The sequence below is a fragment of the Lonchura striata genome, chromosome 7 (genome assembly GCF_050655825.1).
Source record: "Lonchura striata isolate lonStrDom1 chromosome 7, ASM5065582v1, whole genome shotgun sequence".
NCBI classification, from domain to species: domain Eukaryota; kingdom Metazoa; phylum Chordata; class Aves; order Passeriformes; family Estrildidae; genus Lonchura; species Lonchura striata.
The window spans coordinates 39,220,374-39,247,756 of NC_140709.1; the positions used below are offsets into that span (position 1 = coordinate 39,220,374).

Genomic DNA, 27,383 nt, shown 5'->3' on the forward strand with positions numbered 1-27,383 from the left:
AAGCAATGCCCTTTTGCAAGTTATTTTAAAACTTTATCTAGCTTCTATTATGTATGTCAGTAACTTTTTTTCTGTAAAAATAAATTAGGCATGTTGTGTACATTATTTTCTCATAGAATTATTGAACTGGTTGCATAAGATCAATATTGGCATCTGTATCATGTTGCAGCTTAGATTTTAGCTAAATATTTTTTCTTCATGTTTCCCTAAAGGATCTTTCTGTACTAAGGAAATAAATAGTTTTATTAAGCATTTGTTTGGTAGATACCAAGAGGAAAACCCAAATTATTTATTTGATTCGAGTCCTATTAATTACATGTTTTTCTTTTCTGACTATGTTATGTACCATTGCCACTTTTGATTTTAGATCCAGTAGTAATAGTGAAAGAAGTAAATATTTGCATCTTCTAGTAACAACCATAAATTACATTCTAATTATATTCTGCATTTATAAAACTTGAGAAGAATGCTAATGCATGCAGTTACATCAGACCTGTTTCAACAGAAAGTTTTCACTACACAAATAAATCATAAAATTTTGTTTATTTTGCTTTGTAGGATTTATCTTTTTCTAATTATGATGAAACTGAAATAAATGAAAAATCCAGTTGGGGGTGCATAGAATGATTCCACAACAATAGAAAATAATATTAAGAGACAAATCTTCACAGAAAAGGTGGTTAAGCGTTGGAACAAGCTTCCCTGGGAAGTGGTAAAATCACTATCCCTGGAAGTGTTCAAAAAACCTGTGGATGTGGCACTCAGGGTTGTGGTTCAGTAGTGAATATGGTGGCTAATGGTTGGACTCAGCAATCTCAGGGGTCTTTTCCAACTTTAATTATTCTATGATTTTATGAAATGTACATCCAAAAGACCTGGCAAATATCTAAAATTTGTATCATTTTGTCTGTAGACAGAATGATTTGAGATTGGTTTAGACTAGAGTTTGGCAGTTAATAAACACAAAAAACTTTGCTATCTGCCTTCATTTAAGAGGCCTATCATGAGGTGTTCCCTCTGATTCTTTGATTCAAAATTAATCTTAAATTACTAGTGAAACAAAGCTCACAGTATTCATAACAGAACAACTGAACCTATTGCAGCTTATTTGGGTTTTTAACTAGCTTTTTGCTTGTTTACTTGGTTGACTTTTGACTACATTTAGAGATTAGAGCATATAATTTTTTTTTCATTTTCTCTTTATAGTCTTTGTAACATTATCCTTTGAAGCATAGTTGTAAGTAGCTTTCATGTAAGCCTCTTAGAAATGGTGCCACAGTCATAATGGCCTGAATTAATATGAAGGTAATCCTTATTAAACTGGAAAGAAATCCCGAGTCCTTGATGTAAAATGATTTGAAATAGAAGGAATGAACAAGATTTCCAAGGGCTTCTTCCAGTTAATTGTTGTGTCATATTAAATGTATAATTTTGTTTTCCATTTCAAACAAAATGTTGGGTTTTGAGTTTTTAATAGTTACTAAAGAAGTATTATTTTTTTCGCCATGTGTTGCCTTCATGGGAAGGCAAGGCGACCTGGTTTCAAGGAACAGCACGGCAGCTCAGTCTCCCCTGGGCCACTTGGGCTAACAACACACGCTGGACACCAATGTGGTGGATGGTCGAAAGCGTTTATTATCTTATCTCATGGGTTTAAATAGTCTTGGGGGACTCTGCTACGTCAGGGGGGGTTGGTAGGGTCTCTAGGGTTAGTCAGGAGTGGAAAACTACTGGGTTAGGTGTGGTTACATTCTTTGGGGTAATGGATAACATGTTGCAGGGTGAGAGGGGGATGGGGGTCTTTCTTTCCGTCACATCCCGAAATCTTCCGTTCGCCTGTCCCTATCTACTACATCTCCCCCCTCCTTTTCATAAATAAAATGAGGTAGTCGTAGATATAGGCACTGGAGTGAGGCACAAACTTGTAACTTGGTAAGGAAAAAAGGGTTTTGGTAAACCTGAGTAATTCTCGCAAGGTGAGTTTTGAAGGCTTTTGCAGCTGACTGTGTTCGCAGTTTTTGGTTTACAGCATTTGTTGCTGGCCCACGAACAGAATGTTCGCCCGTTCTAGACGGGCTTGAACAAACGAGACTAGCTTGTTCAGCAGGCATGGTCCTATGTTAACAGCTAAAAGCAGTATTGCCAGTGGACCTACCAGGGCGGAAATTAAAGTGGTGAGCCAAGGTGATTGATTGAACCAGGATTCGAACCAGCTCTGCTGGGTTTCCCTGTCTCTCTTTCTCTGAGCCAGTCTATCTCGGAGTTCTGCCATGGAGTCTTTAACGACTCCTGTATGATCTGCATAAAAGCAGCATTCCTCTTTCAAAGCTGCACACAGTCCTCCTTGTTGCATGAACAAGAGGTCCAGTCCTCGCCTATTCTGTAAAACTACTTCTGAAAGCGAAGAGACTGATTTTTCTAGATAGGAGATGGATTTCTCGATCCTCTGCAGGTCTTCATCGATGGTCATTTGCAGCTGAGAGAGTCCGTGCTGTTGGGTTGCGATGGCTGAGACACCCGTGTCTGTGCCAGCTGCTCCTAGGCCGAGCAGCATTGCGATAGTTATACCTGTGATTATTTCTCTTTTGTGGAGTCTGTCAGGTTCTTTGAAAAGGTGGTACACTTCTTCATCTGAGTGGTACAGGACCCTAGGAACAATCAGAACTTGGACACAGAAGTCAATAGAGTCATTAAATTTGGCAAGGAACACACAAGGACTCACTCCGGATCGCTGGCAAACCCACATCCCAGATGCGGATGGGACCACTCAGTTATTGGTCTTTCTGTTGGGCTTGACAACTTTAGTGCAGAAGTTGCCTTTCTGCTTTGCTAAAGTTGCATTGCCAAAACATTTGCCTTGTCCTGTGATTTGACTCAGGGTGATTCCTCTGCGGGGAGTGTCCCATCTGTACTGGTGGGGGGCACTGGCTGTGGAGTAACTGAAGGGGGTGTCTAAAGCAATGCCTTCGTAGAAAGGGGGTTTAACATCATAACAAAGCCAACAGGAGTTAGTCAGGTTTGGTTTGGTTTCGTTTAGGGTTAGAAAGGTAGCTTCTAGCATATAAACACAGGGGTGTTCCACAGGCTGGTGGAGGGTTCTATGTGACCCTTTTGCAGCTCGCGGTTGACTAGTTCTAGCAAGGCTGCCGTTCGAGGCTTTGACAGGGGCCACTGCTCGATCCATACGGGGTCTGGTGATTTCCAAGTCAGTTTGATTGGCAGCAGTGGGTGTACGGCAGTGGCCCTTATTATAAATTTGTAATCCTGACTCCTAACATAGCAAGGATGTCCCTTCCTCCCGCAGCCCCAAACAGGCTCCTCTCGGGCGTGTTTGGGGTGGAGGCGCCGCGGCGGGCTGCCGTGCCGGCTGGGGACAGCTCACCGCGATGTGACCTGCCTCACCACACTTGAAACACGCCATGGCACTGGTCAGGGTGTGGACGGCTGCCTGAATGGGTGTCAGGTGTTCTTCCCTCACTACATGTCTGATCATGTCAGCCAGGCTGGCTCCGGCTGGCAGGGAACATAAGATATCTTTGGTGACAGAGTTGCACTGCTGGCGCAAGCAGTCAGATACCACGGGGTCCTTTGCCTCTGCCGGCAGGGTAGAGGAGTCTATTGCTGCCTGCAGGCGATCTACGAACTGCGTGAAGCTTTCGCTCTCTGCCTGCCTCACAGTGGACCACGGCGACGGCTTGGCTACGACCCGGGAGGCTGCACGAATAGCCTCCCTAGCAGCCCGAGTGGTCGCCCTGACCTCCTCAGCCCGCATCTGTGTGGCTTGTTGCTGAGGCGTGATCATATCATCGTGCTTTCCCATAAGCCTGGATAAAGTCGATCTGTTTAGTGGCTGCCTCGCGCCAGATGCTTGGGCTAATAGCTTTGTACAATTATCCTCCCATTCCTGTCTAAACACAATCATTCCGGCACCATCAAGTATCATGCGACCTATTCGCTCGATATCAAAGGGAAGCAGGTCGTCATTACTAAAAAGACCATAAATTAATGTGGAGACCATGGCCAAATTGATTCCTTTTTCTGCAATGGCTTTGACAATTGACTGTACATCTTTTGGGTTTACCGGGGCATATACCCTCTGCTGGTTCCCTTCCGGGCCGGTGATCCTCACCGGGAAGGCTTGTACGGCAGCCGCTGAGGACCATTCGGCACAGGCTATTTTTATTTCTCCCGAGTCGGTAAACTGGGCTGGTTCGTATTGTGGCTGCTTTTCGGTGCAGCTTAAAGCTTCGTTTTTGATTTAAATTGCGTTGGCTCCGTTCCCTTCGTCTTAGAGTCCCAGCCGGCCCCCGGCAGCTCTTCCGAGCTGCCGGAGCTGCTGCTGGATTCAGAGTCGGAAGTCGAATGCCAGCGAACTTCCGGGCCTCGGTGCCGTTTTGTGTGGCTCCGACCCCGCTCCTCCCCCCGGGGGTGGCGCCGCTGCCGACCCCAGGCTCGCCCTGCCTCCTGCAGGGGGGGGTTTCTCCCTTACATGGTAGCGGCGTCAGGCGCGGCTGCCGATTGGCTCCGAGCCCTCTGCCGCTGTCCTCCTCTTTCTCCCGCACACGCGCATTAGCAAAACTCCGCGCCTCTGGGCTCTTCGCGCCGAGACTGCCCACGCCCCGCCCCTCCCCTTGGCTGCCGGCGCCATTTTCAAAGGGATACGGGGGCGGCATGGGTAGGATCTCCTCTCGAGCCGCGGCTCCCGCGCCTCTGGCTTCCCCCGCCAGTCCCCGACGACAGAGCTCTGCGCGCCGCTGCACCTCCGGTAGCGGGTCACCGATCGGCGGTGGTGGGGCGGATGGGGAAGCCGTGGATTTTTGGGAGGTTTCCGCGGGGGGTCCCGGGCCCCGGCCCGGGGAGGGGGGCGACGCGCCGAGCCCCCCCGGATCCCCGCTCCCGGGCGGATTGCCCTCAGGGGCAGTTTGCGTTGCCGCTCCTACGCCTAGCTTGGGTGTAACTAATAAACACGTACGCGCTGCGCTCCATGTCTCCTGCTCTTCTATTGCTTTGCGTAGGGCTTTCTCTACTTTTCCCCACACCTTAAGGCATTTGCCGCTTCCTGAGGATTTCGTGTCCTCGGCCAGCACGGCTGTGCATTTTTCCCATATCTCCGGATGCAAAACATCCACAGGGCGTTCAATTGCCCCAAGCTCAAGCAGCCTTGCTATAGCAAGATAAAAGTCTTTGAGCTTACACTCAATTCCCCATTGCTTATGAACCTCACTTACGACCCTGGCGATGGCGTCCATGACGACTGTGGGTCCTGGGACGTCTCCCTCACCGAGAACACGGTTTCACCGGTCTGGCCGCTGCCCTTGTCCAGGCGACACCCGCTGCCCGAGCTAATTATTCCCCGGCTTCGGCACCAGTTATGTTGCCTTCATGGGAAGGCAAGGCGACCTGGTTTCAAGGAACAGCACGGCAGCCCAGTCTCCCCTGGGCCACTCGGGCTAACGACACACGCTGGACACCAATGTGGTGGATGGTCAAAAGCGTTTATTATCTTATCTCATGGGTTTAAATAGTCTTGGGGGACTCTGCTACGTCAGGGGGGGTTGGTAGGGTCTCTAGGGTTAGTCAGGAGTGGAAAACTACTGGGTTAGGTGTGGTTACATTCTTTGGGGTAATGGATAACATGTTGCAGGGTGAGAGGGGGATGGGGGTCTTTCTTTCCGTCACATCCCGAAATTTTCCGTTCGCCTGTCCCTGTCTACTACAGCCATGCACAAATGAGTAGTTAGGCTTTGATTCTCCCCCAGAAAAATATTCCGTGGCTTCTAACTTTTTTTTTTTTTTCATTTGGAAGCACTGGTTTTTGGAGACGCCTAGAGAAGCAAACAAAATAGATCTAGGTTCAGATATAAGGCAAGTTAAAACTCACATGGACTTTTGCTATTTTTGTTGTCCAGAGATGTTAGTAACACAAAACCTACATACTTTTTATGCTTTTCTTGATTTTTTTTTCTGGCCATCTGAACCAGCAACAGCTCATTGGACTTCATGTTTAATCCGACTAGGTGTCTGACCCTTTCTTGTGGCTTAACCCCAGCCAGCTGCCAAGCCTCAAGTCGCTCGCTCACTCTCCCACCAGTGGGATCAGGGAGAGAACTGGAAGGGTAGAAAATGTAAAATGTAGAAAACTTGTGGATTGAGATAAAAAACAGTTTAATAAGGAAAGCAAACAGTGCACAAAAGCAAAGTAAAACAAGGAATTAATTCACTGATTCCCATGTTCAGCCATCTCCAGAAGAGCAGGGCACCATCAGGTGTAACTGTGACTTGGGAAGAAAAATACCAGCAATCTTGATATTCCCCCCTTCCTCCTTCCCTCCAATTTATATATTTAGCATGATGTTGCATGGTCTGGAATATACCTGTGGTCAGTTTGGGTCACCTGTCCCAACTGTGTTTCCTCCCAACCTCCCAAGCACCCACAATTTCCTTGACAATGTGGCAGTATGGAAAGCAAAAAAGACCTTGGCTCTATGTAAGCCCTGCTCAGCAATAACACAAACATCTCTGCTTCTATTCTGATCCCTGTTCAAATCAAAAGCACAGCCCCATACCAGCCACTGTGAAAAAAATTAACTCTACCCCAGCCAGAATTAAAACACCTGTACAATATACTTAGAGGTAACTTCAGTATTTGAGGATTTACTTAGACATATGGTACATGCAATAATCCATTTTACAGTATATTTAGATGAAATTTGTATGTACAGTAAAATTCTATGGAAAAACAGATCTGTGGGTAACTGTCATATGTAGAGAGAATAATGAGAGTACCAAGGTAGTGCTAGACACCTTGGTTCTATCTAGGAAGAATCTTAGTCTGGATTTTCTCAACTGATCTGATAGAGTCAGAGGACTTGTGACCTCTCTATAACATGGGATTGAGAAGACAGTCTTATAGTATAAATACCCTTTGACTCAGATTTATTAAATGTATGAAGTTGTGTAAGTTTTGTTTGATAAAATAATTGAAAAAGAACAAATCCATGCTTAACAAATACCTTCAGACTACATTTTCTCCCATTTATGATAATGAAAAAAGTGACAACTTCGTTCTTTTCATCTCAAACCTGAAGTATTAATAAGCAAAAGGATTACAGCTTTGTAATTTTTATGATGCTAAAATAGCTTTATAAATATTGAAAAATAATGAGGAAAAATCCCTATGATTATATAAAATTCCTGATCTATTGAAAAAAGTATGAGCATTTCCTGATATGCTTGATGTCAGCATTTTGTGAAAACAAACAAATGTGTACATATGCAAGAGCTAAGTCTGAAAAGTAGGTGACATTTCTGAATTTACCAAAAACAGCAAGTACTAGTAGTTTGAAATTTTTTTTCTTTATTTTCATTGGCATTACAGACAGTTTAGCTGTTTTCAATAAATAATTATGGTGCTTGACTCATAAAACATAGAGAAATTGAAATATTTTTAAAAATCTTCGGCAAAATATTTGTATGCCAGACAGTAACACAATTACTTATATTAAAAATAACAGCACTTCTACTGCATAGTGGAGAGAAGTGGATCACTTCGATAATGTAGACATAAGATAAGCATTGTTTATTGAAGGAAACTACCTGCTGAGAAATTTGTTTTCACTCTAGTATTTGTGTACAGATTTAAGCTCACTGTAATGATAGTGCCATTGAGAGATCTTCATATGGCAAAAATAATTAGATTTGTGTGGCCTTGAGATCATCAAATAATAGTAAGATTCTCTAATTTTCAGTGTCAATTTTCAGGTTGTTGACTTTTCCAAGATCAACTGCAACATTATCAAATTATAATAGAAGTACAGAAAGAATAGTAAAATACCCAAAATTTAATATACATTACATTGTAGAGCATAAGTAAAAATACCTTCTTTTGTGAGAACCCTGGGCTTGCTCTGGGGTCTCATGTGGTGGTGAAATTTCTCCTCCAACCCATGCTTCCAAAGAAAAACTGCGCAGGCTCTTGCTGTTCAGTCTCAAGGCAGTTTATTGTGAGTTATCTAAAAGATTGTCTTCTTGGGCTGTGGCTGCTTGGTCAGCAGCTCTGACAGAGACACACACACACCCTGACATCCTCTCTATCTGCTGTCTTCTTCTTCTCTCCCCCCACCCAGGGCTGCTGCTATCTTTTATATGATATATTACTTATTACATGTTTATAGTTTTCTCCAATACCCACTACCTATATTACAAAGTGCTTTTCCACTCTAAACCAATCTGTGAGTGCCAACATCACCAAGAACATGGAGGCAAGGAAGAAGAAGGAGGAAGAACAGGATCAGCCCACTTTCCTCCATCTTAGAATTTCTGACCCCCATGTACAAAGTAAAACCCTCCCTGTACATGTGCTAAAACCCCCTTGTACAATAATAATTTTTTTTTTCTCTACTTTGTAACTACTTTTACTATACTATCTAACCCTTTGTGACTGCTTGTTCCACCTCCAAAGTTGGTAACTCATTCCATGGCTCAAATTCAAAATCACAGCTGTTTCCAGCTGCCTGCCAGGGTCTAAAATGCTTCTGACCAAGGCCTGGAACCTCTAAAAATGTCTGAGAGACATTTTGAGTTTTAACATTCTTTTACCCATGCAAACTTGAAATACTGGCTGGATGAAGTACTTAGATGTAGAGTGTAATTACGGACTATGTATATAATATAGAAAAAAATCTAACTTCTCCACAAGAATTTCCAAGTGAAGATTTTTTTTGAACATAAATACAATTTAGTAGATTTAATTGCAACTCAACTCATTTCTTATGAATCATACTTTCAGGTGCTCAGTTGGTCTCCCACCTTTGCCACTACCTTTATGAGCTAGAAGCGAATGCAGTCTCTTGGATCTTTCCATCATGACAATTGGATATATCTGATTTAACTCGTGATGTTAATCACATGACCTCTTCCTAAGTTTTTGCATGATTATGTAGACTGCAACACAAAATAGTAGATTAATTTTCAAAAATTGGAAATTACCACCTGCTTTGCACTCTGTAAACATGTAGAATGAATATTAATTTTGCATACATGACTTTGTTTATCTATTTTTTCTTGATCCTTCTGTTCTCTTTTTAATCCATTTAATGATCATATGAATTCAGCTCTATGAATTGGGAAATCCTACTGAATTCTTTCAAAAGGAGAAAATAAATACAAACGGATTGCTGCTGCATTCAGACAATGTTTTTTTCTTTTTTAATTTATCCAGTCTTAGAGGAAAATGAGTTGTTTGAATGAATTGCTGAGTATTTCAGGTGACGATTTTATATTTTCCCACTTTTATTCTGTGGTCTGTTTTTTATAGACTTGCAGCACTAGCAGTTCTCTTGGTGGTGTTATCAAATTTACACTGTGTGTTACATTAATAAATATTTTACTTATTTTCCTTAATTGCTGATTAGGTGTTAAAATAACAATACCTCACTTAAGATTTGGTACAACCACTAAACAGAATATTGAAGCATCATATCTAATTTAAACAAATAAAATCAAGCATCTATATGTTGGGACAATCACAGCTTGAACAAACACATGTCCTATCTAAATCAGACAACCTGAAACATATGCCTTGAAACTGATTATGGAGCACTTCTTTATTCCCCATTAATTTGCAAAATTTCTTCATAGAGTAACATTAGAATAAAAAACATGGAAGATTTCTCTACAAATTTCTGTTTACTTCCAAATGAGGTTCAGTGAAGTCAGTGCTTTTCTGTTTTGTTTACATCTTATTTGTGAATAAATCATGCTGTGATCCAGCAGTTACTGCCACCGGTGCTGATCTCCAGTAGCCTATGACAGTTACCAGATAACCATCATTAATTTTTTGTTGTCCTTCTTGTGGAAAATGAACTTTTCTATAAGATGCTTAGTTCTTTTCTTCCCAAGCTATAATGCTACCATTCTGAAACACAATCAGTCACATCAGTGCAATTATGTAGTTCATACTTAATTTAGATTTTAAGTGCTGCATAACAAAATGTGATACATGCTTAATCTCTGTTGTATCTATTTGTTCCATAAAGTGATTTGTACAATGTTTGTAATGCACTTGGTCTCTTGTTCCTACATATGTCACAGGAATGAAAGAAAGAATATTTGAATGTCACATGAAAAAAAGCAGCACCAACCAACCAACCCACTCCTCAAACTCTCCTCCTTTGCCCTGCTATTATAGCTAGTGAGAGTGAAAACTTTTTTTCAGCATCAGAAGGATCAAAAAGAGTGAATATCCCTTACTGCAGAGGGAATTATAGGAATTGCACGGCTTTGTGGCTATCTTGTGCATGGGGAAGAATAGAAAAGTGCAGAATCAAGGTATTGTATTGATGTATAATAATGTATATGCTTTATAGTGTATTGACGTTGGAGGTTTTTTGATCTTAGCATTAACTTTCAAGATTTTTTTTCTAACAGTTTTCTCATTGAAAGTCCCAAGAGCAAAGTCTTCCTATCCTCTTGCCTCCTTCAAAACTACTACACTATGCTTGTATTATTTTAAAGTATGTAACAGAACTGCATAGCATAACCGAAACTATTTTAGAAAAGATCCTACCATTGGGGATCAAATTCAGCAGTGTTTTTCTGTTAGTAATTTATACATTTTGCAACAGGCCATTGTTTGTGAAGTTCATTTGCATACCAGAAAGACCAACATTCCTTAAAGCTATTCCATTTTTGATGTCTTTCATTTTTGTATTGCTACTATTTCACCTTGAGCGCAACTGGTAATCTGTCATGATTATAATGACTAGGTAAAAAATATAGCTATTTTTAAATAATATAGGTATTTTTTATTAAACAAAGGGGAAAGAATGAAGGAATATAAAATAATAACTTGAAATTAACAAACTTATTTTTTACTCTGAAAAGAGTAAGCTCAAGGTGCACATTTTTGATGTATGGAATTCGTTGAGGCAGGAAAGACATACAACATGATTTCTCTCCTGACACCACATAATTTTCAGGCTCTATATCTCTTCAAACTACAGCTGCAAGGTTACCAGTGTTCATATGCCCCAGGCTTGGAAATATCTCAGTAAGTTGGGCATACTCTAGAGATGAGCTTGCACATCAACTGTGAGGTTTCATTATTTGTGCCTGACTTGTCTTTGCTCAACTGCTTCCCATGCCTGCAGCCTTTGCTTCAGAAGCTGACATACTTATCTATGGCTTTTTAAAATACACATATTTTAACCAGAAGCAGGGAAAAGTAATTTAGGAATCCATCCCTGATTTCTAATATTCTTAAAAAGCAAGTGTATGAAAAGTTGTAGAGATGCTATAGTGTGTTTTTTCTGCCTTCAAGTAGGGAGGAGAAGGATAAGAATAGTGTCCCATCCCACAACATTCTCTCTTCTGTGTTTGATGTACAGAAAGATTTGATCTGTTGCCCTTTGTCAATAGCAGTGACCATTCTGTAGAACTTCACAGAAGGCTTAGCAGTTCAGTATTTAAAGATAACAAATAAAAATGCTGTGGACATGGCAGAAATTTAGGTTCCAATTGAAGCTTTGCTACGTGCCAAATCATGGGAAAATAAAATCACATGCATACTCTTTTCCAGTAAAATAAACTGGGTTTTCATCTGCAGTCTCAGGATCCAGCTTACTGATGTGCTCAGCACCCTTAAACATCCCTTTGATTAGGTCGCTCATCAGATCCACATGGCTAAAGCATGTCAGCTTCTGTAACCAGCAGCGTGCCATCAATATTTTCAGCATCAGGTATTTTTGCTGTCTGATAGATGAAGAAATTTATAAAATTACATCAGCAGCAGAATGAATATGAGGAACGGTAGAGTTTAAAAAAGCAGAATTCCCTACTCTATTATAGTCTTACTGCCTGTTTACTCAAATAAATGAGGAATAGCTTCCCATCTTGACCTTATGACACAGCACAAAAACCCATAGGAAGGAGATAGAAAAGGAAAGAAAGGAATGGGAAATCACTCAGAAGGCATTACTGTCCTAAGTCTTAAGAGATGCCTTTAAAATGCTGTTCACAATATATCACATTTGTATCCCCAAGTAGACACATTTAATTCATTTTGGAAAGAGCAGAAACTGGGAATATTGCTTTTTTCCACAAAGCTGCTTTATTTTAATTCCTTTACTCATAATTAATTCTTTAGCGTATGTCCTAGTTTTTTCTGGCTTTTGAGGAACAAACCTATAACAATTTTTTTAAGTGGAACTGTTTTTTTCCAGTTTTATTTTTTTCTATAAGTTAATTTTTTTTAATTTTTTCTCTTTGCTATCCATGCTTGATTTATAAATGTATCCAACTTAATAACTGAGCTGTTATAAGTATATGTTTACTGTCCAGTTCTGATAAGAAACTCTGGCCTGGTAAACTGTAGGACCTACTATAGAAATACAAAGATTAAATAAGAAATAGAGACACACAGTCTGTGCACCAATGATACATTAGGAAAAACTATTACAAAAGTCCATAAAATACCAAAAAAAAAAAAATTGAAACACATGTCCTAACTAAATCAAACAACCTGAAAAATATACCTTGAGACTGATTATGGAGCACTTCCTTATTCCCCATTAGTTTGAAAAATTTCTTTAAAGAGTAACATTAGAATAAAAAACATGGAAGATTTCTCTACAAAATTCCATTTACTCAAGAACATTCAAACTCAAGAGCATTCAAAGATACACAGTTGAAGAGTTTAACCCTTTTTTCCCTGATTGCTGTGAACCTTCTCTTGTAGTTGGCCAGATCCTGTTGAAGCAGAGAATGCTATGCCTGGAGAGTAGTATGTTTCGTCTTTGCTTTGGAGTCCAGTACAATATCTGAGGTTCTAAAACTGAGATCAAGACCAGGAATCACGTTCTCCTTCAGACTTAGATTTGAAATGCTCAGATCTCAGCAGACATGTTTCAGACAGTGTGGCTGCATAATTCTCCAACAGCATCATCCCAATAGTTGTCTTCTAGCGAACTGATTAGCTATTGTCTTGTGGAAACCTAGGCTTTTGACTCTGCAGCCAATTCCTTTCTTGCTGATTTCCCTAACTGGTATTGGAAGATCTGTGCAAGCCTTTTGGTTAGATGGATCTGTTTCTTTACACAGAAATTCTGTGTGATCATCATGTGCTTGCAGAAATAGCATATCTTCCGATCTTATGCCAGCTTTTCTAGCTGAGAAATGTCACTTTGCAGCATATGCTAGCAAAGGAGAGTTATAGGAATCCAAAGCAGTGGAAACTTACTATACATGTTTTTGTTTCCATAGCAGGAAGCCTGACAGTCGTGACTGCAATGCTGTTGCATATATTAACTTTCCTTTGACATCCATCCCAAAAGTTCTGAAGGTACCAAAACCTCTTCTGCTGTATTCCCAGTTCCCTCATGATGCCAAGACGATTCCATAAATTTGAAAGGACTCATGGCTTGTGACTGGAATTTTAGATGACAGAGAAGTGTCAAGTACAAACTCACTCATATGAACCTTTCACCTTCATAATGTGTATAGCCACACTCGGGAAACAGGACTTCAACCTGGACACATTTGACAAGGGCTACATCATGGTCTAGAAATAGGGAAAGAGAAACATCTGAGTTTGGGATTACTTCAAGTGAGTTTGTGTCCATACTAAATAATTTTTTTGTGTGTTATAACAGCTAGGTATACTTCTATCCTTTTTGCAATGCCAGCATGAATTGGAGGAATGGAAGACTTGAGATGTGCAAAAATTTTCCTGAAGAAAAATATATACACATATAACAAAGCATACGACCCAAAATGTTATAAAATTAAATAATTTTTAAAAAATCATTACTGAGCATAAGTAAGCTTCCTCCTCCATACACAGCATCCTTTTAAATCTTAACCTTTTTACAAATAATTTTGAAGTAGGTGTATGTAGGAAGAAGTAAAATACGTTTGCATTTGTCTGCATATGCCTAGCAGAAACGGGAAATTATTTACTTTAACTGATCTACTAATTATCTGCAAAAATAATAAAACTCATGTTTTATACAAATAAAACATACCCATACAAATTCCCCAAAGTAATTTTCTAGGGCTTAGGCCAATTATAAGCTCATTAGCATTTGTCTTCAGTCTCATAAAGCTAAGGTGATAGGTAAGAAGAAGAAGAAAAAAAAAGACAAAGAAATCAGTAAAGACAAAAATTTTCTTAGATGTGTGTTGGACTTGTTCTGTCAAATTATTAATAATGCTGTGCCTTCTTGTTCCCTTCCTCCCTGTCTCTCCAGTAATTGTCATAACTGTTGATCATTTCTGTGGGAAGTCTAATGATGACAGAAATTATCTACAAAATCCTTTAGACCTGATGCATGAGAAGCAAAATGAATACTCTGTAATAAAACTTGTTTTTCAGAGAATTAATAAAAAAAATTTAAAGGTTTTAATATTTATTTTCCAGTATATATGCAACTAGGAGGAGAAGGTTAGCATTTGGTAAAAACCACAGAATATAAAAAGTTACCAAAAAAATCAAAAGTTTAACTTAATAATATATTTACACTAGTTTTTATTTTACTTTAATAGATTTGTCAGTTTGCAGCAATCATGTGCCAGTTTGGAAGTACCTGTCTTACTTGCTTAGGCTAACTGACTAGCTGTCTCTAGATAGTGCCTAGCAGGAGTGAATAATTTTCACATTGTTTGATTTCAGTCTCTTAATACAACATAACATGTTATTTCCCTTTGCAAATGAAACACATTTAAAATTTAGGCCTAATCACAGAACATTCAACTCTGAGGAATTTTTGATGCCCCAAAATGTTTTTATCTGCATAGCAGTTCTCTCTATAATTCTGTGGTATAAAATACCATGTTAGTAAGGAGATAAACCCCAATGGATTTGCTAAACCAAACAGCAAAACCTTATCTTTGCCTGAGTACAGTATATGGGGGGAAAAAGAGGGGGGGGGGGGGGCAGGAGGGGAACATAAACATAGTTTAAAAAATTGAAAATAAATCTCATTGTGTGTCACAGAATATTGCAGGTGGCATCTTAGTAGCTGACAACACAGCATGCAAAATGAGTGATTTGCTTTACAAAGGTCTGCAAAAAAGAAATATACCTCATCTGAAGTTTGGAAGCTTCCCACATTTTTATATTTAGAAACCCAAAAAGAGTCATATTTTGCTTATTAGCTGGAAGTAAATACCATTAAAAGCACAATTTCATAGCTTTCTCCATTTAGAATCAGAGGTAAAAGGTTTTGCAACATAACACGTTCTTTAACCTGAAAAAAAAGAGCAAAGTATAGCTGCCAATGAGGTTCAAAATGCCGAGTGACTTTAACACTTCCCAATCAGAATTTGTTGAGACCGAGGCCAGTATATGATTTTCTCTTCTCAGATATTTAGTTGACTGAATAATTTATTCTTAAATCTCTCTACCTGATAAGTGAGAATTGTTTTTAAGATTTCTGAGAGAGACGGGACATGTTTTTTATTTAGAGTGAAGGGTTGAGCTATCCTCATGACAAGGCCCCTGATAAACAGCCTTAGTGGGGCCTGGAAGTCTTGATGCAGCAAGAAGATAGTGTGGCACAGTTAGAAATTATGTTAAGCTGATGTCCTAGTTTAGGGCAAATTTGGGGGAAACCCTCTGGAAGGAGCCCCCAGAAAATAGACCCCCATGGCCCCTCCCCCACCCACCTGGTTCGGGAAAAAAAAATTTCTCCTGTTCATTTAACAAACAAAGCACTCCCCAGAACCAAAGAAAATAACAACACCAGATGACAAAACTCTTTCACCACTCTGAAGAGATGACAAATCCAGAAAGTCTTTCCTGGGAGTGGTCGCCCAGGTCTGGGCACTGGGGATTGCTCTGGGCACTGGGGATGGCTGCTGCAGATCACAGAGCGCAGGCTCTGGGTGTTCCTCGGTGTTTCCAGGTCCCAGTCTGGAGCAGGTTGGATGGTATTCAGGAAAAGGAAAGGAAAAGAAACAGTCCAGGGAAAGATAGGACTGCTTAGCTAAACTAACTAGGAAGCAAAGGCAAAAGCAGAAGCAAGCAAAGCAAGCCAAGCAAGCAAACAAGCCAGCACCAGCCTTTTCTAGACAGCAGACCATGGGGGGACGTGAGCTGGCTGATAACAAGGCAAAACAAACCTTCACTTTCAGAGTCAGTTCTGAAAGCACAGAACAGAATATCAAACATAAACAGAACACACGATTGGAGATACAAACACCATAACGTCACCCTAGGACAGGTGACCACAAAGTAATGAGCTGAGTATGAATTAGAGCAGAGCTGCAGTGTGAAAAGCCTGACCACCTTAAGGCAAAAGTAAACAATGTTTGCTAACCAATTATATGGTACTCACAATGTGTAACCTATGTTGAAGTGTATATAAACTGCCATCTTTTAGAGAATAAACGGAGAACGTAGCTTTAACCATATTAGCTTGATCTGTGTTTGTCCAGTCCAGCTCCCCTCAGATTATAAGAAGTCCCTAGCTTCTGAGAATTATTGTGCTTCTGTTGGTCTTCCCAAGTCTGTAGAATTCAAGTAATGACCGACAGAGTCCATAGGGATATCTATGCATTTATCAAGAGATAGACAATGGGTAAATTACTGTGGACAGAACAAGATCTCCCCAATCTGTGGCCATTCTTAAATGAACTAAAATTCAGTCATTTAAAGGAAACAAATGCTTGCATATATTTAATATATTTTCCTTTCCAGACATGGAAGAATTTAAATGCTGTAAAGGAACCTCTCCTTCTTTCTAAGTGAGCACTTCTCTTTCCTGCACACTTGGGAAAGTCAAGCAGAATGGCACACCTGGTTAGTTTAACAGTGTCAATCCCTTATTCCGGAACTTACAGAGTTAATAAAGATAAATCATATCTACATCCACACAAAAATTTAGTGCAGGTAAACAATGAGTTTTAAATTCACCCTCCAATTAATTCAGGTTGATTTTACCAAGTGTCCCTGAAGATAGTGGAATTGTTGTAAATCCCAGTTAAGAACCTGATCGTCTGATGTTTTCAGCTTATAGTGAAAAATATGTTTAGGCAAAAATGTCATTGCTTGTTATTTTGATTGAGGGCTGAGTGTTAAACTTTTGAGGGTTAAAAAAAAAAAAAAAAAAAAAAACCCAAACAAAAAACACCAACAAAAAGAAAGGCAAATCAAATCTATCTAAGACTACGAGACAATTTGAGAACATCTGAACATTACCCTTACTTTATTTCTGTTTGCTTTTCCTTGTTTTTTAAATCAGAATTTTCTTTAATCTCATGGAAAATAAATACTGGTCTATTTAAGAGAGGTCTTGAGTGTTTGCCACTCACTTGAGCTCTATAGACTACACACTAGAAATGAAAGATAGGAGTATTAGGAAAATTTAAATTCTAGAGTTCAATTGTTGTACAAATATTCCTTTGCTTATGTCAATTATTTGAATTAGAAGAAACAATACTCATTTTGATTTCTTATGTACCCTTTCCCTCCTGTTGAAAAATCAATATTTCTGTCAGATACCATCATGTAAAAATAAATATTAAATACTGTTTTCATATAGGATTCAATATTTTACTTACTAACTTGGGAACATGAAGACATATAAGGGTAAACTCCCAACTTACTTGCAGATGAAACTGAAAAAGAGGTTTCTTTGCTAATTTTGTAGGTATGCTGTAATTTAATTATTTAAATATGTAGGGGAAGATGGAGTTGTACATATATCTAGCTCACATTTAAATACAGAGGGTATAATTCTAAATTCACCCAGGATTAATAATCCAGTTGTCACTTTGTTTCATCCGCAATATAGAAGCAGATTTCTGTTTGAGAGAGAAAAAGAATAATTGCATCTGTATAGCACAGGTGATGCTAGAAGACAAGCAAGGGGTTGGATAAGCAAGAGGCTGGAAGAAAAGTAATGAGGCTGTGATATCACAAAAGAGTTTCCCATCCAAGGGATAGGGTTAGGATTAGGGTTAGGGCTAGGGTTTTGGATTAGGGTTAGGGTTACCATTAGGGTTAGGTTTAGGTTTAGGGTTAGGAAAAGGGTTAGGCTTAAGGTTAGGTTTAGGTTGAGGGTTAGGTATAGGGTTTCGGTTCAGGTTTAGGGTTACGGTTAGGTTTAGGGTATGGGATAAGTGTAGGGTTGGCTTTACAGTTAGGGTTAGGGTTAGGATTAGGTTTAATTTTAGTTTTTGAGTAAGGAATAGAGTTAGGCTTAGTGTTAGGCTTAGGGTAAATCTCAGGTTTAAGGTAAGAGTGAGGTTCCGGTTTGGCTCAGGTTTAGTGTTACGGTTCGTTTTAGTCATTAGCTTTAGGGTTAGGTGTATGAATCGGGTAAGGGGTAGTCTTAACATCAGTGTTGGGTTTAGGATTAGGGTTAGATTTAGGATTAGGGGTAGGTTTAGTTTTAGGTTTAGGGTAAGGGTTAGAATTAGCGTTGAGGTTAGACTTTGGGTTAGTGGTAGGGTGAAGTTTAAATTTAGGGTTGGGATTAGGATTAGGTTTAGTTTTATGGTTAGTTTTAGGCTGTAGTTAGGGTTAGGGTTAGAGTTACCGTTAGGGTTAAGATTACAGTTAGGGTTTAATTTAGGTTTAGAGTTATGGTTAGGTTTATGGTTAGGGTTAATGCTAGGTTTAGGGTTAGGTTTAGGGTCAGGGTTAGGTTTAGGTTTTAGTTTTGTGATAGGATTATTGTTGTGCTTACCTTTATGGTCGGAGTTTGGTTTATGTTTAGTTTCAGGTTTAGGGTTCGTTTTAGGCTTAGCCTTAAATTTAGGCTTAGGCATAAGCTCTGCGTTCAGTTTAGGGTTGGGATTATGGTTTGGGTTCAGGTTATGTTTGGGTTTAATTTAGCGATATGTTTATGTTAGGTTATGTTTAGGGTTAGAGTTAGGGTTAGGGTTAGGGTTAGGTTTAGGGTTAGGTTTTTGATTAAGAAGAGGGTTAGGTTTAGCGTTTGGGTTAGCGTTAGCGTTAAATTTAGGGTTATGGGTTATGGGTTAGGGTTAGGGTTAGGGCTATGGTTAGGGTTAGGGTTAGGGTTAGTGTTAAGGGTTAGGGTTAGTGTTAAGAGTTAGGGTTAGTCTTAGGTTTTTGGTTTTGTTTAGGAATAGGGTTTGGCTTCTGTTTAGGACGAGTGTTTGGTTTACGTTTAGGTCCAGATTTAGGTATAGGTTTAGTCTTAGTCTTCTGCCTATGCTTTGGGTTCAACTTAATGTTTTGATTAGGATTACTTATAGGTTTAGGGTTGGGGTTAGGGTTGTGGTTTAGAATTATGGTTAGGGTTGGTGTTAAGGTTAGGGCTAGGGTTAGGTTTGGGTTAGCATTAGGGTTAGGTTTTGGTTTAGGGTTAGGCTTAGGGTTAGTTTTGGCGTTAGGGTTGGGATTAGGGTTTTTGATAGACTTTGGTTTAGGATTAGTTTTAATTTTAATATTAGTGTTAGGGTGAGGATTAGGGTTTGTTTTAGTTTTAGTGTTAGGCTTAGTCTCAGGTCTAGTTTTAGGCTTATATTCAGGTTCAGTCTTAGGTTTAGGCTTAGGGTTAGGTTTTCGTTTTGGGTGAGGAATAGGATTGGGTTTAGATTTAGGGTTATTGTTTGCCTTAGGCTTCAGTTCCAGTTTAGGGTTAGGTTTAGGCTTAGGCGTACGCTTATGCCTAGGCTTAGGGTTCATTTAGGGTTAGGAACAGGCTTTGTCTTCAGTTTAGGGTTAGGTTTAGGTTTGTGGTTAAGGTTAGGGTTTGGGTTAGTTTTAGAGTTAGGTTTAGGGTTAGGGTTGGGATTAGGTTTAGGCCAGGGTTATGGTTAGGGTTAGGGTCAGGATTAGGCTTACGTTTAGACTTCGGTTTAGGCTTAGATTTAGGCAGAGGCTTAGGTTTAGGGTTAGGCTGAAATTTAGGCATATGTTTTGGTTATATTGTGTTTGATAGTTCTCTGAAGGTGTCCTTCCCTATGATGGAAGTCATAACAGTCTGTTTTCAAGCTAGTGGCCCTATATAACGTAAAAATTCAGTTCCTTTGGGTATCAATTGCTCATACAATTCATATTTGATGTCAATTCCTAGTTGTACAGTGTACCTGGAATGTTAATTATAACAGTAATTAACATAGTCTGTTTGTTCCTCTGGAACCTACAGGCTGAGAACATCTGAGGTGGGTTTATGTATGAAGTGTTTGACAACCAGGATCTGAATCATTAACAAATGAAAAAAATTAGCCTTTGCCCCTTTTAGCATAAAATTAATAATAAATTCCTAGCTCCTGAATAAAGTGCATTTTTATCTTTTGTTCAGTTGCTGAAACTGATGACAATTACTTTTTTTATGTATTCCTTGATAGTGTGATGTGCTTACTTAGATGGGCTGTAGGCCGTGCATCTGAATTCTGTGAACTGGGTGCAACAAAAAGAAACTGCAGAAAACCTGCTTAACGTAATACTAGATAATCTGTTAGTCTTTAAACATATCTTTTTAACTGACAGCAGTATTGTGCTCAGGATTGTAAAAATAAAATGGACAATACTTCTTAAAATAGAACCAGACTTTTTTGTTGTTTTTTAAATAAGGTTTCATTTGCCTGTTTCTTCCATGATGTACTTAACAATTCTGCTCCATTGGTAGATAAAAGAGTAGTTGCAAAAAAGGCCTCCAGGCCTTAGGGTTCTTCTTTCTGTACCTATCATCCTCACATATACTTTAAATATGATGCCATTACAACTGTTTTCTGGTTTTCAACTTTCAGAGAAAGAGTCTAAGAAACATGGTTGGTGGACTTAATTGGCACAAGCTGCTTCACTGGCTTTGGATTACACAACTTAAAATTTATGGGAAAAAAAAATTGTAATCTTAACCAGAGATTATTATAGCTCCAGGAATAGGTTCTGTCTGTCATTTAATACCTACATTTTACAGAGCAAAGAACACTTCCTCCTTGAGTTTGTCTCATTAGATAAAAATAATGTCTATGAAGGATATTCTGTTTCAAAATTCATCTTTGAAGCCATCAGATCCAGAAGTTTCTCCTTTTCCACTCAATTTTTTTCTGCTAATGTAAATATTTTCATGCTGTTGTAATTAAAAATCTACACTAAGTAAACAGATAGCTTTGCCAAATATTTTTTTAAGTGCAAATTGTAATTGGGATTTCCAGGGCCAAGCTTAAATACATAGACAAGAAAACTGCATTTCTCAGGAAGAGTTCCACTTCATTAGACAACTAGGTTGTTTCTTGCTGGAAGCAATTAAAAAATGTAGCTTCACACCTGCCTCTGCTAAAAAAAAAAAAAGAACAAAAAAAAAAAAAAAAAAAACACCACAAAAAAAACCCAAAAACAAAGCAAACAATTGTACCAGCAATGTGTTTCCTTTTCTTGCCTTTTTTCCCTGGTAATCACGTGTGCTGAAGAGTCTTAACTTCACAAACCATTTCAGACTGTGCAGTAGAAAATGAACCATGAATGATGTTTTGAACATCAGTTTTTGAACACCCTGGGTTCACTGATGATAATTGCTTTAGTTTTGGCTACGTTAAAAGCAGTAGCATTAAAATACCTAAATTAAACTATATTAAATTAATACTGGACTTTAAAAAACAGATCCCATTGTGACTGATAATGGATGTTAATTTAATATATCTTTGGAAACCAGGAGTAGGAAACTATTCAGAGATCTCTCAAGAAGTATACGCTTTCTGAATGCAGCACTAAAGCAAAGCCTACATGCACATAAAGCTTATATAGAAATTAACCATTTACAGCTGTCCTGCTGAAAATAAGACTCTGCCCCACACTCCTCCTCTAATTTTTGCATGTCTGATACTAGCCAAAGGCACTTTGAGAGTGTTTAGCTGTGAAAATTTGACAATGGTGAATCACTTTTGTACAGTTTTTATTTTAAAATGCTAGTGTATTGCTGATAGCAGAGTGCTTTGGACACTGCCAGTCCCTCCTTTCCCAAAGGAGTTATCCTGTATAACTGTTGTTGGAGAAGCTATCTGAGAAACCACACTTGAGATACTCATTAGGTATCTTTTACAGAAAGTGAGGGTTATTATTTTATGGACAGTTCTGAACTATACCAAAATCCAGATTGCACATTTTAAGACAGACATGAACTGCAAACACTGACTTCTGTAGCTGTTAAATAATGCAAAAGAGAAATTTGCTTTCTAATTTGTAGATCTGAATTCAGAAGAGTGCCTTTTGAGCTCATCAGTGCATTCAAAATTTGGGACTAAAACAATAATTTTTTAAAAAGAGTTAAAGAGACGGACAAAAAAAGTTATTGAATTTTCTTTTAAATTACTTATCAATATTTGATTGCTTTCCAAAAGTTTGTCATATAATTAGTGATGAATAATTAGAAATCTTTGCAAATTACCTGTAAGAACAGTGTCTATCAAAAAGTTGCAGTTGAGGAAGATCTTCATTAGAGAAATAAATAATTTAAAATTCTGGGAAATCAGTTTACTGTGGCACATACTTAACTTTGCTAATAGAGAAGGAAACACACATGGCATCAGTTTTACTTCAGAGGGAGGAATGGTACAGATATTTACCAAATCCAGTCAATATGATGCAAAAATAATTTCACATAGTTTTGTATTTGACTCTACCACAACAATTATTTAAATGATTTTCACATGTCAAATAATGACCTAATTTGTGTAGAACTGTTTCAAAGAATGTGGAAAATAGTCTTGACTAAATTTGCAATAGTGACATGGTCCTTAGTTCTTTAGAGACATTGAGCACTCATAGTACTTGAAACATTACTGAGGAGTGTAAGAGTACTGAAAGTAAATTACAATCCTGTTACTTTGTGAAGCTGCACTTCAAAGGAAGATGTGCATTCAAGAGTATCATCATGGAAACAATCTAAAACGACTGTAACGAGCAGCAGCAGAAGTTGTCAAGCGCTGGGAATAAGGTTCTCCACTACCCTCCCTCCTTCCTGTCCATTGGTCCTCTCTCCCAGTCATCCCCACTACAATTCCTGCCTGCCTTCTGCTTGCCATTCCTATCTGCACACCTCTGTCTTTGCTGCTCCTGATGTCACTGACTCCAGCCATGCACTGGACGTGGCAGACATCCTCTAGTTTAACACTAGAGGATGCTCTGGGCACCTGGGGGTTCTGAACATGTGGAGAAGCCTGAGGGACTCCCCAGGGATTCCCCAGGGACTCCCCAGAGCCCAGAGCAGATCTTTGTTCAGTGCACACCCACCCTGACCACAGCGTTTCAGCAGGAACTGATCATGTCTGTGTACCCAACTGCATCACACATGGTTTGCTCCTCAGAAGAAGCTGCCAAATTACAAAAACAGGCACTCATGGTAAATCCATCTACAGAATACATATTAGCAGTTACCTGACTTGCTGTAAGCTAGTGTTTGCTAAGGTACTAAGTTGTATTATTTGTTATAATAGCCAATCCTATTTGTTTGCTTATTTAAAGTTAAATTCTACCATGGAACAAACATTAAATACATTGTTAGGCCAGGTGCTGTTAGTTGCTACTCACATTTGAACTTTTTCTTGTTTTACTAGGACTGCCTATCAAGATACTTTATCTTAGAATTTGAACTAAAAGGAAAAGAGAGGAAGTGGTACATCAAATATGTCTGAATCTGTAGCAAAAGCCTTAGAAAAAAGCAAAGATATACTCAAACCATACCACTGAAGCATGGTCACCTTTTACATTTACAAGAGGAATGTCAATAATACAAGATACTTGTATAAACTGACATTGGAAATCATTGCTGGATTTATTTTTACTTATCTCTTATTACTATCATATATACACGTATGCATTTCATGAACAAAAAAACAAAATGTTTTTAATTCTTTCCTATTTTAGTAAAACATGAGACTTCTTCCAGGGCAATACAGCCTAATAATGGGAAGACAGTTAATGAAGGAGAAGCAATTTAAAAAGGAAGTGGTCTGTAATGTCTGAAACAAATACAGACATCAATCTAGCAGGGCACTTAAACTTAGAAGTACTTCACTGAATCAGGGGTTTAGGATGATAATTTAAATTATTGCAATTCAGAGTAGTGTAATTCATAATTAGTAAGTACCTACTTACAAAGACAGTGATAAAATTAAGAACATTCAGTGGCAATTTTTATTAATAATTTCTTGGTTTTCGCATTGTAATACAAATCAAATTTCAACTTGGGTCAATTCTTTAAGGATGACATGCTAAATGCTTTAAGGGACTGCGATCTGAAAAAGACACAGCTCTATTGCCTTGGGTGCATGAATTAATTTTTGTGATGCTCATTACTTATCTGTTCCATGGCTTTATATCGCATAGGGAGAGTTTTAAAAATATAAACATATGCACATATGCTCCCTCATTAATCAGATAGATTGTAAAATACTTTGAAAACATAAGAAATGTAAGTAAGATATGATAAAGGAGATATGATCTACCAATTCACTGGAATGTTAAGGAAAAAGCTGCCTTTTTCCCATTTTCTCTTCCTCTCCCACTTAATCCCCAGAGGTCCAGTTCAGACCAGAGCCATTGACAGTAATAAGTACCAGAATTTAAGAAATAGTTTATTGATGTCTATTATGTAAAATCAAAATCAAACAATCCCTCCCTATTTATTTCGCATATATCTGCAGAATTATTCATTCAGAGAAATAATTATTTTGATGGACACGAACTGCAGTTTTCCTTGATGCCCTTTAGAAATCTAATAGCCTGCAGCTTACATCCTTCAGGTGAACTGCTCCAAGAAGCTTGTAGTGTTCAGATCTATATGGAGAGCAGACTTCCCTGAAATCTTCAGTAAGCCACACAGAAAATAAAGTTTAGTGGGATGGGAAGGGAGTGGCAGGGGAAAAGGTAAAAGTCCAGTAACGTGAAAGTAGCTAGCAGCCAGGATTTTATCCCAAACATTCATGCTGTGCCAACAGGAAGACTACCCATTTCATTTATCAGAAAGAGTAACAGCTTCATAAACCAGCCACAACAGCAATGCTAACATTAAATCTGTTATGTTTCCAGTATTAAAGCAATTAGAAATGAAATATCACCTGTTCTTGCCCAAACCTAGCAGCCTCTCTCTGATCAAACAGTGTCCTGGGTTACAACATGGGGTGTAACTGAGGTTTATATTCTACCACCACCTACATTACCTTCTGATGAACTGTTAAGGTGGGTGGAGCATTGTTTCTCTATCTTTGCCATGACTCAAGCATGGTAACTCCTTCTGGGGAAACAGCAGCCACCCTGAGGGGTCGGTCATCTCTGCTAATGGGACATCAAGGACTCCCCAGCATGACTCACAGAATCACATCAGCCCACTGGGAAATTCTCCCACCCTAAGGGACGTACTGAACACTCCTTCCTCTACATAACCTGGGGTTTGGGACAGATACACTGCTGCATCCCCAAGAACCACAAGAACTCTCCACCACCACCACCACCACTGGACCTCAGAGAAGGACCAGACCTTCCCATAGGCTCACTGCTTCGACAAGACCACATCCAATGGGACTGCTACCACCATTTGGACTGCTATCACCACGCTGACCAACAGGGTATCAGGTCATGTTCTGACTTTGTCAGTTTAAACCAGTGTTTCTGTACTATTGCCATTATTGTAATTTTCCTATTAAACTGTAGCCCTGACTTGAAATCTTTCACATAGCACTCACAGAGCACTTGTGTGGGGTTCATTCTCTCCACTGTTTACCTTCCACTCAGCACAAGCAGATACTTAAAAAACTTTCCAGACTATATGTCTTAGGTTGACTGTATGATGCTGTCCTGGGTTGTAAGATAAGCTTGTATTCTATTTGCCATCTGTTGAAGGTTGGGCAGATTTGTTATCTCTCAAGAACAATGGTTTGCTCGAAGAGGTAATGGTTTGTTAATGGGCCATTGACTGATTCAATGCAGGGCTGGTAACGTAACACCATCCCATTGTGAGGTGCTCCACCCAGAGGGGGAAGCCAAGCACTCTTTTATTGGATAAAAGGGGTACCTTTTGGGGGACAGAGCAGCTCTCTCTTTACGGGATTCCCAGAGAAGCAGCTCTCTCTCTCTTCGCAGGATTCCCCGAGAAGCAGCTCCTTCGGCGGGATTCCCAGAGAAGCGGCTGGAGCGCAGTGAGGCAGTGGCGGCGGAGCTCGGAGGCAACCCCGGCGCAGAGGAAGACCGGCCCAACTGCCACCAAATCTTCAGAGAAAACTATACCCTTCTAAAGATCACCACTTCAGCTGCAATTCATCAGCCACTGCAAGAGGAGCAGCTATCATTCCAACCGGACTGCTACCAACACCCCGAATCCTCAGGTTGTGGACTTTATCACTAGTTTTGTTTGTACTGATTGCATTTGCCTTTTTTTAAATTGTTATCTAGTTTTCTCCTAGTAAAGAATTGTTACTCCCATTCCCATATCTTTGCCTGAGAGCCTTTTAATTTAAAAATCCGGGTAATTCAGAGGGAGGGGGGTTTACCTTCTCCATTGCACAGGAGGCTTTGCCCTCTTTCACAGACTCCTGTCTTGTCAAACCAAGACAGATGCCTTTATCCCCAATCGTCTGCCCTGTTTATGCTGAATAATAAGTTCTACACCTTTAAGACTTGTTCCAGGAGTGAAGGTGGGCGGGGGGGAGAAGCGTGGAGTTTGTTTTCAAGAACTGCACTCCCTCCTCCACATTCCTGCTCCTGGACTTGAAATGAACAGGTTTTATGTCTTTATTAGTGTTCAGCTCTTTATTAAAAAGTCAGCTTGGCAGGGGGGTGTTTGTAGCTTCTTCCGGTAGCTGAAGGGCGTGAAGTCGTGCAGAGTCTGTCCCTGGAGTCTCTGTGGCACGCTGGTAGCCGGAGATGAAGAGGTGTCCAGTCTGTATCTGCAGTCCCAACCAGCAGACCATCCTCTCTCCTTTCCTCCTGGCACACTGGTAGCCGAATGGTGGGGGGATGTGCAGAGCCTGCTGCCGAGATCCAGCAGCAGATATCCCTCTCCTGCCCTCCTGGTAACACCAGGTAGAGTGTCTGATTCCTTGTGCCCGCTTCCCACAGCCCAGTCCAATCTGGTCCTCTGCAGGTTATAGTGACAGGTTAAACACAGACTAGGGATGGGGTTCCCTTTTCCCCAACCAACACACCCATCCAGCCCCTTCTACTGTGCCCCTCTTTTTCATTTTGGGGTGTTTTTCATCCCCAAAACCCCCTCCCATGATTCCACTGGCTTATTTTGCATCCTAGTCCTAGTTTGGGTGGGGGTGTAGGTGATTCCCAGGAGCGATTAGCTAATTAACATTTCAATGTCAGTACTTAGGTCGAGCCAAGTGTCCCAGCCAGGCTGTTTTGTTCATAACAGACTGAGTTGTCTGCGGACGGACAGACAAGACAGAGCTCTCCTTTGTTTTTTTTC

At 39.7% G+C, this 27,383-nt stretch overlaps 1 protein-coding gene across 4 annotated transcripts in view; it reads right to left on the minus strand.

Annotated features, from left to right (window-relative positions):
• Positions 1 to 5,474: 5,474 nt before the first annotated feature.
• The window catches only part of LOC144246714 (uncharacterized), a 65,648-nt gene continuing 43,739 nt past the window's right edge, over positions 5,475 to 27,383 (minus strand). For 2 of the 4 annotated variants that reach the window (XM_077785215.2, XM_085585613.1), the window contains 2 exons: positions 5,938 to 6,108; positions 5,475 to 5,825 (listed from right to left, as the gene is read on the minus strand). In XM_077785215.2, the coding sequence (XP_077641341.1) occupies positions 5,738 to 5,825; positions 5,938 to 6,108 (259 nt within the window). In that variant the 3' untranslated portion in view covers positions 5,475 to 5,737. Of the gene's footprint in view, positions 15,246 to 27,383 lie in introns of all 4 variants that reach the window. The other 2 variants (XR_014956841.1, XM_085585615.1) reach the window with 1 other exon arrangement.